This window comes from Rattus norvegicus, chromosome 2 (assembly GCF_036323735.1).
Source record: "Rattus norvegicus strain BN/NHsdMcwi chromosome 2, GRCr8, whole genome shotgun sequence".
NCBI classification, from domain to species: domain Eukaryota; kingdom Metazoa; phylum Chordata; class Mammalia; order Rodentia; family Muridae; genus Rattus; species Rattus norvegicus.
Genome location: NC_086020.1, coordinates 26,687,243 through 26,704,512, shown reverse-complemented (window position 1 = coordinate 26,704,512; position 17,270 = coordinate 26,687,243). Strand labels below are relative to the sequence as shown.

The following is a 17,270-nucleotide window of genomic DNA, read 5'->3' as shown; positions in this document are numbered from 1 at the left end:
AAATTTAACAGCTTTGATAAAACTAATATCTACTCTCAATTAAAAGAACCAGGAACAGCAGGGACCAGTTCAGCCAGATACAGAACAATTGTGGAAGTCCTCGGGTGAGCGCTGCCCCTGGTGGTGGGAAATGCACAGTTTCCACAGCAGGTCAGGAGCAAGGCAGGGCAATTGCCATCACCACTCTCCCTCAGTGTCATGGAGGGTTAAGCCGAGGGAGGAACTGAACAGTGCGGTAAGGTAAGAAAAAGAAACAAGAGTTTAGGAGAAGTAAAGAGAAGCTGTACTTATACAACGTGGTTGTCTGTGTCGAAAATCTGAAAATGAAACATATAAAAAAATCTACTAGAACTACTAAGTAGGGTTGGTAAGACTGAAAGGTACAAATCAAATCAAAAGATTTCTCTTATTCAAGCACGTATGTATGTGTGGGGAGGTATGTGTGCACTTGTATGTGTGTATGTGTGTGTAGAAGTGTGTGTATGTGTTCTTTTGGGGGTGTACACGTGTATATGTGTGTGCACAGGTATGTGTGTGTGTGTGTCTGTGCATTCTTATAGAGGGTGCATATGTATGTGTGTAAGTGTGGAGTGTATGTGTATGTGTGTAGGTATGTAGTGTGCGCATGGATGTGTATGTGTATGGAGTGTATGTGTGTGTGCATATGTGTGGATGTGCGCACTCTTGTAGAGTGCACACATGTATGTGCATGCACAATGAAAACTGGAGATTGGTGGTGCCTCTCTTCCTTTATTTTTTGTCACCTTGTTTTTGGAGACAAGGTTCCACACTGAACCCAGAGCCTATTGAATAGACAAGAACATCCGGCCATCAAGCCCCCAAGATCTCTTGTTTTGCCTATCTGGCACTGGATTACACAAGCATACAACCAATGGTTTTTTGTGTAGGAGCTGGGATTCGTGGGCAGCGGGCACTTTACCAACTGAGCTGTTCCCAGGCTCCCAGCTGCATAGCTATATACAGAAGTTAGAGCAACTGAAAACGGAACTTAAAATGCCATTTATGATAGTATTAAAATATGAAATATTTAGGTATATACAGACTTGCATCCTGGATTCTACAAGATACTTCTGACAGAAATTAATGATGATCTAAATGGACATAGAGATATACATTGTTCAAGTCTTGAAAGACTTGAATTAACCTACAGAAGTAGTGTATTCCCTGTCACAATCCCAAAGGGGCTTTTAAAAAAAATCAATTGACAATCTGTTTCTATAATATATGGGGAACCCAAAGGACCTAGACTAGCCAAAACTAATCTTACTTAAACTATAGTAATATATATTATATACCAGGAAATATTAGTAGTTCGATGGAACACAGCAGAGCCCAGAAATAGGACCAGAACTGAGTCCTACCCTTCTACAAAGGCAGTGAGTACACAGGGTGCAGCCTTTACAACAAACGCTGCTGGAAACCGGAGAGCCACGTGCAAACAAACTTAATCCACACCTTGCAACTGATATAAAAGTCAACCAAAGGTAGATCATGGACCTAAATATAAGAAGGTGGCTTCAAACCTTGTTTCAAAATAACAAATAAGGTTTTTAAATGTTTACAGTTTCTAGAAGCAAACATAGATGGCTGTCCCTAAGACTTGGAGCCAGCAGAGTAGGCTGTGTCTGTGGACTTGAGCACACCATCAACATTGATGCTCAGGAAACTATAATTTATGTCCATTCCAAGTTGTAAATGCTAGTCTTTTTTTTTTTCCAATAAAAAAGTCATTAACTTAAAAAAAAGTTAAGCAACAGTTCTTGGATTGGAACTAAAAGCATCACCCACAGAAAAGTGAGGCCAGTGTGGGGCTCAGGGGACAAAGGCTGACAAGTCTGACAAGTCACCTGAGAGCAATCCCCAGGACCCAGGGGAGGAGAGAATGGGAGGAGAGAATGATCCAGCAAGTTGTCCTCTTGCCTCCAAGGCACATACACGTATGTCCTGCCCTTCAATCAACTGATTGATCAATTAATATGAACCATGTTAAAGATCAACTGGTAAAGACTTCACATTTCACAAACTAAAAACTCCTTGGAAGATATAATTCAAAAATTAAATAATAAGAATACAGACTGCAGGGGTTGGGGATTTAGCTCAGCGGTAGAGCGCTTGCCTAGCAAGCGCAAGGCCCTGGGTTCGGTCCCCAGCTCTGAAAAAAAAAAAAATTAAAAAAAAAAAAAAGAATACAGACTGCAGAACCATTTATAAAACATGTACCTGATTATATATATATATATATATATATATATATAATATGTACATATATATGTGTGTGTGTAGAATATATATGTTATATATATGTATACATATATATATATGTAGACTATATAAGGAACTTGAAAAACTCAACAATAAGGAAGCAAACTCCACTGAAAATGGGTAAGATATCTGACCACACATTTACCAAAGAACAAAGAAGACTTCAGAAATAGTAGACAGGTACATAAAAACAGAAGTTAATATCATCAGCCATGGAGAAATCAAATTACAGCCAGTCAGCATCTCACAGAATGGCTCTAACTAAACAGACTGACCAGGATAGACATCTGATAAGGTTGTAGAGAAAGTAAGCTTTCTACATGCTATTTGTAGAAATATAAAATAAAAATGATACAACTTTATAAATATCAGCATCTTAAAACACTAAGATAGGGGCTGGAGAGAAGGCTCAGCAACTAAGAACGCTGGCTGCTCTTCCAGAGGACTGAGATTCCATTCCCAGCTCCCACACAGCAATAACAATGCAATTACAAGGAATCTGACACCCTCTTCTGGCCTCCATAGGCACTGCATGCACATGGTGCGCGCGCGCGCGCGCACACACACACACACACACACACACACACACACACACACAGCCCAACATTCATACATATAAAACCAAGCATGTTTAAAAATAAAATAAAAGTTATATCCTTGCTGTTCTACTCAGTAGTTCCACTCCTAGGTTTTACCCAAGAGAAAATAAAGTGTGTGCTCATAGAATCAGTTGTACAGAAATGCCACCAGACACTGTGAGACATGCGTAATCCCAGCACTTGGGAGGTGGAGTCAGGATGGTGGAGAGAGCAGAGTCCTTTGCAGCTAGTTAAGTAGAGAGCCAGCCTGGCCAACATGAAACACACTCCTTCTAAACAGATAGTCTAAAAACAGCTAGGGTGGTTTTATTTGTGATAGTCTCAAACTGAAGCAAGGTGAATGTTCAACAACAGATCGGTGTTTAAACGAATTGCAGTGCAGAAGATGGAATACTGCTTAGTATTAAAGGACTGAGCTGTTGCCGTTTAAACACGTACAATGTGTTTGAATCTTTGCGAGTGCAGAGCCAAATCATGAGGGAGTTGGGCAAGCCTGTGGCAGGCAAGAATGGCCCTGAGTTCTTTCCACAGCATCACCCTTCTCAAACAAGGAAGCTTATGTATACTCATGTAAGGGTTGGCCCATTGCTGACGAGGCTCCGTTGTAAGTTTAAGAAAAATAGTAGACACATTTCCAGACATTTTTATCTCAAGGATATCATCTTATATTTAAAATGATGGACAAGGGCGCTGGGAGCAGGCTTAGTTTTCAAGTTTTGGCTGAAAATAAAGGAAAAGGCATTTTGAAGTTACAGTAAGGTAGGAGTTGGCCACTAAAGACGCCTACCTCATCTCCCAATTGACGTATGACAACATGAATGATGCTTGAATTATGCCGAGTAGGTCCACGCCCAAAAATATAGACACCATATGTGGTGGTCATCTTTAATTGTCAACTTGGTACAACTTAGAGTCACCTGGAGGAGGTTTTGATGGGGATTGTCTACACTGAGTCGGCCTATGGGCATGTCTAGGGTTGGGGTTGTCTTAAGTTAATTGATGTGGGAAGACCTAGCCCACTGTGGGTGGCATCATTCCCCAGGCAGGGGTCTCTGAACAATACAAGAGTGGAGAAATCAAACTGAGCACACACAAGGAAGAAGTGAGCATGGTGTGACCTTATAAAATAAAATAAGATAAAATAAAATAAAAGTTATAACATATCCTTGCTGTTTTACTCAATAATTCCACTTCTAGGTATTTATCCAAGAGAAAATAAAATATACATTCATGGAAACAATTGTACAGAAGTGCTGCTGGGCAGTGTGATACATGTCTATAATCCCAGCACTTGGGAAGTAGAAGAAGGGAGTCCTTTGCAGCTAGTAAGTATAGAGCCAGCCTGGCCAATGGGCCAACCCTTACGTGAGTATATACAAGCTTCCTTGTTTGAGAAGGTTGCCGCTTTGGAAAGAACTCAGGGCTGTTCTTGTTTGATGTAGGCTCGCTCTACCCCTTCATGCTTGGGCTCTGTACTCAGCAAGATGGAAACACATTTCATTTGCTTACATGGTGACAGTTTTTTGTTGTTGTTCTATGTTTTGTCTTTCGTTTTATAGAAAGCAGTATTCCATCTTCTGCTCACTCAGTTCTTGCTGCTTTGACTAACCCACACGGTGGACTATACTCTGAAATTGTGAGCTAAAAGAAATCCCTTTTCTTTCCCAAATTGCTTCTTGTCAGGGTATTTTATCACAGCAACATAATGAAATTTGAACCCCGTTTAATTCCATTTATATAGACATTCCGTGTATTCTAAAGGATGCAAAAATAAATTATAGTGACAGAAGACAGATGGATGGGTATCTGGGGTTGGGTGGAGCTGCGGTAAGGGTTAGGAAGTGTGGGTTACCAAAGGTTGTCATAATTCCTTATGCTTCTAGGGTAAGGGACACGCTCTCTTTATTGCAATTATAACTTTATTTTGGTATGCATATCAAACCTTTCAAACTGTTTTCTTCAAATGTCAACAATTTTGTGTTCAATGTGCCATTGACATAAAAATAATATACGTAAAAGAAAATCAGTCTAAAATTACTTAAAATGTATTCTGAGACCAGGGTTTCCACAGATTTAGAAGTTTTAAAGCAGTCAGTAAAGAGCACACTTGAGCTTTTAGGGTAGAAACATTGTTTCAGGACTGAAGTTGGGTATAGGAGGGTGATATTCAGTAGCTGTTAGTGTAACACATTCTGACAGGTGTTTGGGGAATGGTAAACTCCTCCAGCTCAGACCTAACCTCTTTTCTTCTTTTCTTCTCCCCTTATATCACTGAGCAGTGAAAACGGGTAAGAGAGTAAGGATGGCATCATTAAACTTCAGCCTCTCTGTCAAGTGGCCTTTTGAATTTGAGGCCTAAAGAAGGAAGCTTCATTTTACAGATTAGAAATCTCAGGTACAAAATGAAATTAAATTTTCTCTGGTCACATAGATTGGCCGGATTGACTTCTATAAAACACCCAGGGGCTCCGCAGCTGAAAGAACTTGCTTCTCCTGCACAGAAGCCCTGGTTCAACTTCCAGCACATACGTGACAACTTATCGCCACCTGTCACTCCAGTTCCAAAAGATCTGATGTCCTCGCATCTCAACTCCATAGGAGCCAGGTATGCACACTGTGCACATATATATATATATATATATATATATATATATATATATATATACATATATATTATATTTTATATACATATAATAGTAACACACATACATGTATGTGTGTGCACATATACATATATACATGTGGTTTTCTATATACATGTACAAATATACTTTAGTATTGTACATATAAAACAATTAAATCCAAGGGTTAGAGTTCATGGTTTAGCAGATAGTGTTTGGATGAGGACCTGGGTTCAGTTGATCTGCACTCATGTAAAGTCTGACATAGGAGAATGTACGTGTAACCCCAGCACTCCAAAGGCAACATAGAAGGTGGAGACAGGAGCACACCTAGTATACACAGTGACGGACGATAAGAGACCCTACCTCAAACAATGTGGAGGCCAGGGCCAACACCCGAAATTGTCCTTGAACTAAACCCCACCCTCTCCACACACACATTTTAAAAACCCATTCAGGACTTGTGCTGTCACTTGGTGGCAGAATGCTTGTCTTATAGACCCTTGTCTCAATTGCTGCCTTCCTGAGGGAAAAGAGCCCTTGCTGCCCACCTCTGAAACAACAAAACCAAGACGTGGGTCACGATCTTGGTGACAAGCCACAGACCTACTAGCTCCCTCTGACACTGCAGCTCCACATGCTGTGTTCTGATCAATCCTGCCGCTCTGTCCCTGTGACCACATTTGGTATGTGCTTAAAAGAACTAACACAGCATCCTCTGTGGCACACATCAGAAAAAGAAAATGAAACAACACAGAACAACTCACCAGGGGGACACCAGGAAGCAATCTGGATCCTACTTTCAGAATTTGAGGCTGAGGTGGGGGAGTGGACAAGGTGGCTCGGCAGGTAACGATGGTTGCCACCAAGCCTGATAACTGAGTCGGATCTCTAGAACCCACACCGTGAAAGAAGAAAGGCAATGTCCACCAACTGTCCGCTGATTTCCTGCTACGATGTGGCAAGGGCATGTGCCCTCCCCTCCGCAAAATAAACAAACGCAAAAACAAAAACAAAACATTGGCCTGGGGTGGGGTGGGGAAGGGAGGTCAGGTGTTTTTAAATCAACTACGTCAGAATAACTACATTCAAACAAATTGTTGAAAGTCACGTGTAGCGGCATACACTTGTAAGGCCAGCATGCATAAGAAGCAGCAGGATTTACACAAATTTACACAGGATGACCGCAAATTTCTAGTCAGCCTGGGCTACACGGCGAGAGTCTTGTGAATGCAGGATAAGCATTCTGCATTATGTTACGTCTCTAGTCCTTTACTTTCTCCCCCCCCCCCTTTTTTTCTTTTCTTATGTGTGTGGTGTATACATGTGTATTAGCTTGTATGAGTCCAGGTAAAAATGTGTGCACATAGAGGCCATAGGTTGATGTCTGGTGTCTTCCTCTATTGGTCTGAACTGACTACTTTTATGCCAACTTGGCTCAAACTAGGAGTTATCTGAAAGGAAGGAGCCTCAACTGAGAAAATGCCTCCCTAAGATCTAACTGTAAGGCATTTTCTTATGGATCGATGGGGAAGGGACAGCCTGCTGGAGGTGGTGCCATCCCTGGGCTGATGGTCCTGGGTTCTATAAGAAGGCAGACTAAGCAAGCCGTGAGGAGCAAGCCAGTTAGCAGCACTCTTCCATGGCCTCTGCATCAGCTCCTGCCTCCAGGTCCTGCCCTGCTTGAGTTCCTGTCCTGACTTCCTTCAGTGATGAACTTTGATGTGACGTGTGAGCTGAATAAACCCTTTCCTTTTCAAGTGGCTTTGGCCATGGTGTTTCATCACAGCACTAGTAACCCTAACTAAGACGCACCCATCTTAATTTTTGTGACAAAGCCTCTCAGTGAACCTAGATCCCCCCCGTCCCCTCCCTTTCTGCCCAGTTCCTGGACACACTGCCATGCTTAGCCCTCTAACTGGGTGCTGAGGCTCTAAACATAGGTCCTGATGCTTGCATTGCAAGTACTTTTGGCATGGTCCTATGCAGCCCAGAGTGGACCTCGACTCACAGAAATCCTCCTGCCTCAGCCCTCTTTGCACTTTCTAATTTTTGAGTCAAGATCTCACTACATTGCCAGGGTGGCATTGCAGTCATCCTGTAGCTCAGGCAGGGCATAAACTTGAGACATCCCCTCCCCTAGTCTCAACTCACAAGTAGCTGGGATTACAAATGTGTACAACCAGGGCCTGGCTGAGATTCATGTTAATTCATGTAGGGTGAAGAGTGGGCCTCAGGATTTTCTTTTAGCACTATATTATGTAGGAGAATCAAGGCCCATGGGGTCAAGTCTGACCATCAGTGAAAACTACCGGCTCTCTTGACTCCTGGTACTTCAAGTCTCCTTGTGGTAGACACCACCAGCAGCACTGTCACCCATTAAGAGTTGCTTGCTAATTTGCTGCTTGGATCCATTTATTCTGCCACTTTGGTATTTTAATAACAGCTAATGCCAGGCTGGGGTACAGCTCAGCTGTAGAGTGCTTGCCTAACGTGCACAAAGCCCTCGGTTTGGTCCCATGATGGCATATGCCTGCAATCTCCACACTAGAAGATGAAGCCGTTGGTATTGAGGGTCGGGGTCATCCTTAGCTCTAGGTCAGTATGGGGCCTGTTTGGGATATTAAGACCCTGTTGCAAAGAACAAACGCAGCTAAGTCTCACTGACTCCATAGACTGTTGTCGACCTCCTGGTAAGTATTTTATATCTGTCTACTGCTGGCTTCTGGAATTGGCATTGTCTTCTAACTTGGGGCCAATATATGTCATGTTTTATTCTGTTTCTATGGCTATAAAATCAAAACAGGAGAATGAGGAAGAATAATATCTGGTTCTGCCTAAGAGTGTTCCTCTTAGCACTTAACTCCCTCTGGCTCTAGGAATGAACAAAGCTTTGGTAATTACTAAGGAAAATTCCGTGAATGTCAATAGCATCCCAAAGCAGCTGCTTTCCCGCTGCTCCTGATTAGAGGAGTGAATTGTTCCAGTTCCAGTGATAACCAATGCCTGCTGGTTTCCTCCCCACACAAACTTCACTTTGAACAAGTCAAAATACTATTAATAACAAAGTTAGGCTTATTGCTAGTAGAAGTTTAGTTACATATTTAAAAGCAAATGTGTTGACTTGATTTGCTGGTTTGAACTGGTTTGCACGGCTTCCTTTTGGGATGCTACTGCTTACTTCCACAAGATGGCAGTGCTGCCACCCGTGGCAGGCCCCTCCTTATGCAGAATGGTATTTTTAGAATACAAGAACTCATCCTACAGCTTGACTTCCTGAAAAACTCAAGCTCCTTGAGTTCTGAGAGGCATCAGAAGTGTATCTTTAACCTGGGGCTTAGCAAGATGCAGAAATGGTATTTAATAAATGTTTGAGAAATGGATATATGTGTATGTGCTTGTATGCATTGTGTATGCTTGTGTGTGCATGTGTGCATATATGTGCGTGTGCATGTATATGAGTATGCATGTGTATGAGTGTGTCTATGCATGTGTTCATGTGTATGTCTGTGTATGTGCATGTGTGTGCAAGTGTATGTATGTGAATATGCCTCTGAGTGTGTGACTGTGTGTGCATGTGAGGGTGCATATGTATACCTGTGTGCATTGTGATGTGTATGCCTATGTGAGTGTGTGCATGTGCAAGTGTGTAATCATGTGTGTGCATATTTAATAAGTGTTGGTGTGTGTGCATGTGTTTTTGAATGTGTATGTGTGTGTGAATGTTTGCCCATGCATGCATGCATTGAATGTATATGCATGTGTTAGTGTGTGCAGGTGTGTGCCTGTGTGTGTACATGTGTATAAGTGTGTTTGTGCACATGACAATGACCACTATGATTAACCACCACAGTGACCACAAAAGTAGTGACCACTTCAGCTGACGACCTCCTATACTGAACACTGATTGATGATCGCAATGACCTCTATGACTGTGTGTGTGTGTGTGTGTGTGTGTGTGTGTGTGTGTGTGTAGTATATGTATGTGTGTGAGTGCATGTCTCTGTGGATGTAATATGTGTGTCTGTGTTTGTATTACAGTGTGTGAGTGTGTACATGTTTGATGGTGTGTATGTGTCTGTATGTGTGTGCATGCCTGTGCCTTGTGTCTTTCACATAGGCTTATGCCAGGGAGGGAGCTGGGCTGGCAATAGAGGATCCCTGTTTCTCACTTCCTTTCTCTCTACCTCCTCAGCAGTTTGACGAACACGGTTCACTTTGACAAAGTGTGCTGACTACGCTCCTCCCCCGCCCCTCACTCTAATGGGCATGCAGCCATGCTGACACTTTGTTAAAATAACACACACACACACACACATACACACACACACACACACACACACACACACACACACACACAGGCACACCTGAGGAGGGTCTCAAATTATAAGACAGTCTATAAACTTCCATAATATATGTTGTAAGGAAAAAGAAACCAGGGTAGATTTTCAGGCCCACTAAGCCCATAGGAGAAAGGACTGTGGTAGAAAGTGGCAGGTGACAAGGTGTCACACTGAGCTTCAGACACGGGCTAAAGGGATTCCTCAGGTGGTGTCACCTCCCTGTGACTTGATTCCATCCCCGTGCCCCCTTACTCCCAGCTCCGATAGCCACTTCTCTACATCTCTTTGGCTGCTGCCACATGTTGAGCATTTAAGGATTTATGGAAGGATTCTAATTATTGACTTTGGAGATAAATAAAGGTAAAAAAAATGACCAATAAAATTCTAAAGTTGTTTTGTTATCTTTTTTCATTATCGAAACCAAATATTCCCCTGCCTTCCCTTCAGCTTCCGCCTACATCTATTTTCTGAAGCAATGTGGATTTTGGATGTTACTATCCTTTTAAATCTTCTAGAACACCTTCCAACAGGCTTTGAAAGGAACATCTTTCTGTACATTAAATGAGTAGCGGTTTTGGCTCATAGGCACAGGACCTGACTTATATAGCTTAGGTTACAATGGTTGATTTCCAGGAAGCTGTCTCTCATCGTAGATTGCAAAGCCGTGACACTACCAGGAGGTTGTCACCACAGCCAATCAGATCTAGTCTCTTGCCTGAGAAATTAGCATGTATCTTCTCTCCCATGAGGTTGATAGCAACCAACCATCTGAATTCATCGAGTAGTGGAGGAGACCCAGCCCAGGAAGGTATGGCCAACTCCTTGGGCTCTGTGTTTACCCAACGCGCAGTCGTCAAGAACTAACTCTTGGGGCTGGGGATTTAGCTCAATGGTAGAGCGCTTACCTAGGAAGCGCAAGGCCCTGGGTTCGGTCCCCAGCTCCGAAAAAAAGAACCAAAAAAAAAAAAAAAAAAAAAAAGAACTAACTCTTTGACACCTGAATAAGGACCAACAATCCAGCATCCAAAAACATGTCATCAGTCAAAATTAGCATCTTTTAAACAATTTGCTTTGGATCTTGGCTTTGGTTATTTAATGACACCATTTAAAAGAGCTAATTAATTCATATGTGCACCTGCTGACTGTCATAAAGGAGATCTTAAAGCATCCATTTCCATGTAAACACATCATTCACTGAGACCGTCTCCCCACAATAATATCCAAAACACAGAAGCAGAAGAACAGAGCCCGCCTCTCCCCATCGGGGGGCCAGCAGCAGAGAGCTAGGTACTTTGAGGGGCTGGGCATTCTCATCTTTATTTTAGACAGCCAAATTCAGAATTCTGTCACCACAAGGAGGAATCTGCTGCTAGGAGCTGCTCAAATTCCAAGCACCTGCTTTCTCTAGCGCAGAGACAGATGGGACATCATAAAAATACAAGCCAGGGAAAATGCGCAGAAAAGATGGATTCCTTTAAGAATTCTTTATGGGGTCCTTGCCCCTAAAATCAAACACAGCAAACACACGTTTCCTGCTACTACTTCAGCTGAGAATTTGGGAACTGATGCCAAGCATTAGAAAAGTTCCCACAGCCCGATTTATAGATGTGCGTTACGTATTCCCATGGAAGAGGAAAGCAGCCTAGAGCTTATGAACCTGGCGGTGTATCTGGGGATCCTAACTAGTAGCCTGGCAGTAGCTGTCCTTCCTGACCTTGTCACTCTCAACTACTTAGGCAAGTCCTTTAAATTCTTCCATCTAACTGAGGCTCTGGAGCTCGGCTCAACAGCATGACCTCATTTACACGGATAGGGCTGGCCCCAGCGAGCAGGACCATGATAAACTGGCCTCCTATGATACAAGTTTCCACAGTAATTATGTAGCATCGTGTTCCTCAACTCTTAGGAACCCCTGTAGGGCTTATTAAAACACAGCTTGGTTGGCCTGGCTCCCAGAAATACTGCTTTTAGTAAGTCTAGGATTGGACCTGAGAATTGGCATTTCCAACAAGTTCCCAGATGAGACTGAGCCACTGATGTTGAGTGTCCCTTTGGCACATGGATGTCAAAAATAATTCTTTGGACCTGTGTTGGCTCCTCAGTAAATATCCGCTTTGTACTGGGCACATTGGAAACACGTGTTTGATGTATATTTGAATGCAAAACAGATTTGGAAGCACCGGCTTTACTCAGTGTGGCAAGGCTGCTCTCTCCTTTAAGCATGCAGGGAAAGTCAATGTCCAGACTGCTTGGTTAGCCAAGGTGCAACCTTGTCAGCCACCAGGAATGGCTGATACATATGTAACACTCATACAGACAGCAGTTTCTAGAAAGATGTCTGTTGAAACCTGTTAATCGTCTTGTGATTTTTTTTTTAACTAACTCTTGCCTTGGAATGTAGTCCTCCTTTAATTACTTTTTCAAATTTTTATGCGCATTGGTGTTTTGCCTGCATGCATATCTGTGTGAGAATGTTGGCTCCCCTGGAGTTATAAACAGTTGCGAGGTGCTATGTGGGTGCTGGGAATTGAACCCAGGTCCTCTGGAAATTCGGTCAGTGCTTTTGACCACTGAGCCATTTCTCCAGCCCCTTGGGTTTTAGTCTTAACCCTTAAAGAAGCTGGATTCTGCTGCCTTAAATCTCTAGGCACAGCCCCACAAACGAAATGGATAGAATGATGGCAGATCATTCGCACAGAGCATTACGTGGTATTTAGCATTTACATTCGACTCGTTTCCTCTGTACTCATGCTTGGTTACGTTTTAAAGCACGGCTCTCCAGCAAACACTGCCATCATCTTCCCATTCATTTCATGCGTGCTGGAGAACAGAAACATACCTTGTTCAGCTTGATGAAATAGTCCAGCCCAGCTTCCAAAGGGTTTGTGTCACAGTTCATCTGGAAGGAAAACAGGTTTCGAATGCTAGAGGAGCATGTTAGTTTGCCTCACATAAGAACTGTGCTATCCTTAAAAGGCTTAGGACTTGAGAGGGCTCTGCCTGCCTCTTTCCCCGGGGTGGGGGATTAAAGGAAGTGCACACCACTCCCAGAAAGTCTTAGTACAGGGCAGGGGAGGGAGAGAGATGAAGAGAACACTAAAACAGAAACAAACCCATTGCCTTCACTCAGCAAATACTGGCAAACACTGGCTCCCACCTTGAACTGATACGTAACAGTGATCGGAACAGTGACATCACTTTCTTATATTATTCTTGCCAGAATCAAGGACACTTGATGGTTTTTGAGTAAAGATTCTTTAAAAGACTAATTATGAACTACTTTCTGAAGCAGTATTTTCAATTCAAATGAAGCCTTTTGGCAAATGCTGTCATTTTTAAATACAGCAAACACAGAGACTGAACAGTGGCATCTGTGCCCACTGTTCTTTTCTTTTAAAGGTGTTAATTAATTTATTTGTTCTTGCTATGTGCACATGTGTGTGTGTGGATGCCCTATCCCAGACCTGGAGTAGCAGGAGGTTGGGAGCTGCTCAGTGAGGATGCTGGGAACTGACCTCTAGTTCTTGGTAAGAGTAGCACACACCGTTACTGCTCTTAACCACTGAGCCATCTCTCCAGCCTCCGACTTTTACCTTCATAAATATTTGAAGGCTAGTACATGATATTCCCCAAACAAGAATCTCATGTATATTATGTAATAATTTTGATTACATTATTACGTTTTTACAAGTCACAAGTAATGTTGCTTATCTTGCAGTTAGCTGTGAACAGGAATAAAGGGAGAGAAGCAGATGACAGAACACCGGCTTTTGCAGAGTTAAGAAAAGAAAAAGGGGAGGTGGGGTTAAAGCCCAGAACTAGCTGATTCACGATAGGATACATCAATTCCGAAGATTCTAATTTATGTGGTGAGAACTGAGGAAAAATGAAAGAGATAAACTCAGTGGAAACCGTTAAGTGTATAGAAATGGGGACAGAATGCCACGATGTATTCAGTTAACAGTGTTAATGAGTGGAGGGCCTTTCTGGAAGTCGGGCCATTTTGGTGTTCTCTTTATAGAGATGAGAACTGCCTGCTCTAACCTCTCAGAGTCAACATAAACAAGATAAACGCAAGACTATTTTAACACCGCATAACATTGTTCTGATATTTCCTAAATTAGCTTGAGTTACTCTGAAATTATTTTTCAGTAGGCTCAAAATTTGTGAATTTTTTCAGGAAAACAGAGCGCGCTCGTCGACGTTTCTGCACTAGAGGGCGCTCAGGCGCTGCTGGAAAAGAGGACGCTGAGATGGTGAGGTGAGAGGAAGCAGAAAAACCATCAGAAACACTGACAACAGAATACAGCAATGTGTAACACTCAAGGGGTGGCTTCTCTGTCCTTCTTCCTGAGCATGCGGGCAACACTGTCTTGTTTTCTGAGGGCAGCTGGCGTCATCTGAGTCCTGGCTGCAGACCGAGCTCACTGCAGCAGGGAGGACCTGGCTTCTTCCAAGAGTAACTGAGCTTTCGGGTTAAATTGGAAATTAACTGTATGGTGTGTTTGTTCGGCTCATTACTAACCATTTTTATGTCTGTATCAATTCTTTAGGATAAATTTTCCATTTTACAAGAGTGCAGCGCATCCAAGAGATTAGTAGAATCCCCACTCTGAGGCTCATGTTTATAATGGCCCCTAAAACATCAGTTCTCTAGAAGAGTTAGGGTTTTGGTTCTCCCACAAGGAAATAAATTAGGTAAAAAGGACTCTAATCACAGGAATCTGGGCATTGTAAACAAAATAAGAGTCCTGGTAAAGGAAAGTCCAGGAAGACAGGCTTCTGGGAATGCGCATGCGCATAGAAGCTTTCTCTTGATGACAACAATTGGTGTGGAAAGATCCAGCACAATTGTGGACACCACATTCACTGGGCAGAGGGTCCTGGACTGGGTAAAGTGCAGGAAGCCAGCCTAGCAGCTGTCCACGGGCATGCAATCATTTTGGATTACGGATGTGATGTGACCAGCTCCCTCAGGCTACTGCCACTGTGACTTCCGGGAACAGGGAGGAAACTAAGACAGACACGAAGCAGAAGTGGTGCATATAAAAATGTTGTATGGGGTTGGGGATTTAGCTCAGTGGTAGAGCACTTGCCTAGCAAGCGCAAGGCCCTGGGTTCGGTCCCCAGCTCCGAAAAAAAAGAATAAAAAAAAATGTTGTATTAGTGGCTACCCATTATACAAAGAGAAACCCTCAAGACTAGAGCAACACACACACACACACACACACACACACACACACACACACACACACACACACACACACACACACACACACACAGGACCACTGTCCCTCAAAAGAAAAGGACATTAGTTCACCCAAGGGTGTTATGAGAAGAAAAGGAGACATAACAGAGGAGAAAGCAAGGATTTGAAAGATGATACTCAAATCCTCTGGGTTGTGTCTGCCAGAAAATGTCTGGGGTTCTCCACCAAGCAGGGGGGAAGTAAGGCAGAATGAACATTACCCCAGAACCCAGTCAATGTTCAACTGGGAAGAAGAGAGGCAGGGGGGCTCTTTCCCTACTCAAAGTCATCTAAATGACATTCCATTTCTCTTCTAGCCAGAATTGATGGTCACGCTCTTAAAACTAGTCCTCCAACAAAAATTAGATACAATAAGAGAGGCATAAGTTAGTGAGGGTGTTAGCATTCAAACCTCTGACCCCCAGGCCCGGAAAGCCTTCTCCAGTCTTAAGGCATTCAGGGCATATGTTCCAAAATTGTCGATGCCCTCCTCCTGGCCCGCATTCATGATCCGCTCATAAAGGGCTGCAGAATCTTCTCGTCTGTGGTACAGCTCCCATCCCAGCTCACCTGAAATGCACGGGCAGAGCCCACACAGGAATAAGATCGGTGCTTGCAGGGCGAGCGCTAACATTAGCTAACACCTGCAGAAGAAACCCCCACTCTCACAAAGCAGCCTTTTGCCTGTTTTTAAAAGAGCAGTTCACAAGGAGCCAGTCAGCTCACTGGCCATTGTGTGTGAGCCTGACTCCTGCACAGAGAGTGATTCCGGATAACCTGCCTCCAGAGACAGAGAGACTGAAGTCCGGACTCACTTTTCAGCCTGGACCTTGGTTTCATACTGAGCCTCAACTATTTTCAGGACAGTGATAGTAGGTAAACAGCTAACACATGTTTTCACAGGGTTCATGTGGGTATGGGAGGACATCTGTGATTCTCTACACTCAGAAAGCTGAGAAAGGAGGTTTGTGAGCCCAGGATCAGCCTTGGCTACGGAGACACCATCTAAAAATAAAACACAACAAAATAAACTTTAAAGAGAGCGAGGAGGGCTGGAGTGATGGCTCAGCAGTTAAGAGCACTGACTGTTGTTCTTCCAGAGGTCCTGAGTTCAATTCCCAGCAACCACATGGTGGCTCACAACCATCTGTAATGAGATCTGATGCCCTCTGCTGGTGTGTCTGAAGACAGCTACAGTGTACACATACATAAGAAATAAATCTTAAAGAGAGCAAGGAGCAACTTTAGACAGTACTTACTATGTGGGTAAACAGGAAGACCTGAATTTGCCCAGAATCCACTTTTTAAAAGAGCACACACAGGAGGTCTCGGGGGAGGGGAGGGTAGCCACAATGACTCAGTGAGGAAAGGTGTTTGCTGCCAAGCCTGATGACATGAGTTTGATCCCTGCTGGGACCCATACCAGGGAAGAAAAGAACTGACTCCTGCAAGCTGCCCTGTGTGGGGGACATGGCACTCTGACAGGCCAGTCTCACCTAATGTCCTAGTCTGTGTTCCGCTGAATCGTGGAAAACAAGGCAACACACACAGTTGATCACTGCCCTCCCCAACATGTAAGCATTCAAACCCCCCAAAACATACACAAACGTATATGCACATACACAAAAATGAAGGAATGGAGTTCAAGGTTTAGACTCTCCAGCTTCCAACCCAGAAATCGAAAGCCTTAAACATATAAAAATACTATACACTCCATGCAAAAGTGGGTAGAGGTCTCCAGTGAGCATACACTTAAGAATAGCAGTTCTCAATCTGTGGGTCACAACCCCTTCTGGGGACCTAACAAACCCTTTGACAGGGGTCACTGGAAAACACAGACATTTACATTACAATTCATAACACTAGCAACATTAGAGTTATGAAATAATTTTATGGTTGGGGTCACCACAACACAAGGGAACTGTATTAAAAGATTGCAGCCTTAGGAAGGTTGAGAACCACTGTTCTAGTGGGAAGGTTGGCACTGTCATGACAGGCTGGAAGCCACACTATCTGTGAGTGTCCCCATGTAGTGTGCTGACTGTGGTCTACCAGTTATTCTAACAGCTGCCTTTTTTGTTCCTTTCTTATCTACACTTCCAAAGAGAAGCAACTAGAAGCCGGTGGAAGCCCTGTAAAGAGTGGGAGTGGCCAACAGACTTCTTGTCTTAGAGTT

At 43.3% G+C, this 17,270-nt stretch overlaps 1 protein-coding gene across 4 annotated transcripts in view; it reads right to left on the bottom strand.

The window, feature by feature from the left end:
• Positions 1-17,270, bottom strand: part of Dmgdh (dimethylglycine dehydrogenase) — a 74,957-nt gene that overhangs the window by 17,984 nt on the left and 39,703 nt on the right. For all 4 annotated transcript variants that reach the window (XM_063281294.1, XM_039101723.2, XM_039101722.2 and 1 more), the window contains 2 exons: positions 15,507-15,664; positions 12,686-12,745 (listed from right to left, as the gene is read on the bottom strand). In XM_063281294.1, coding sequence (XP_063137364.1) covers positions 12,686-12,745; positions 15,507-15,664 — 218 coding nt within the window. The remainder of the gene's footprint in view (positions 1-12,685; positions 12,746-15,506; positions 15,665-17,270) is intronic.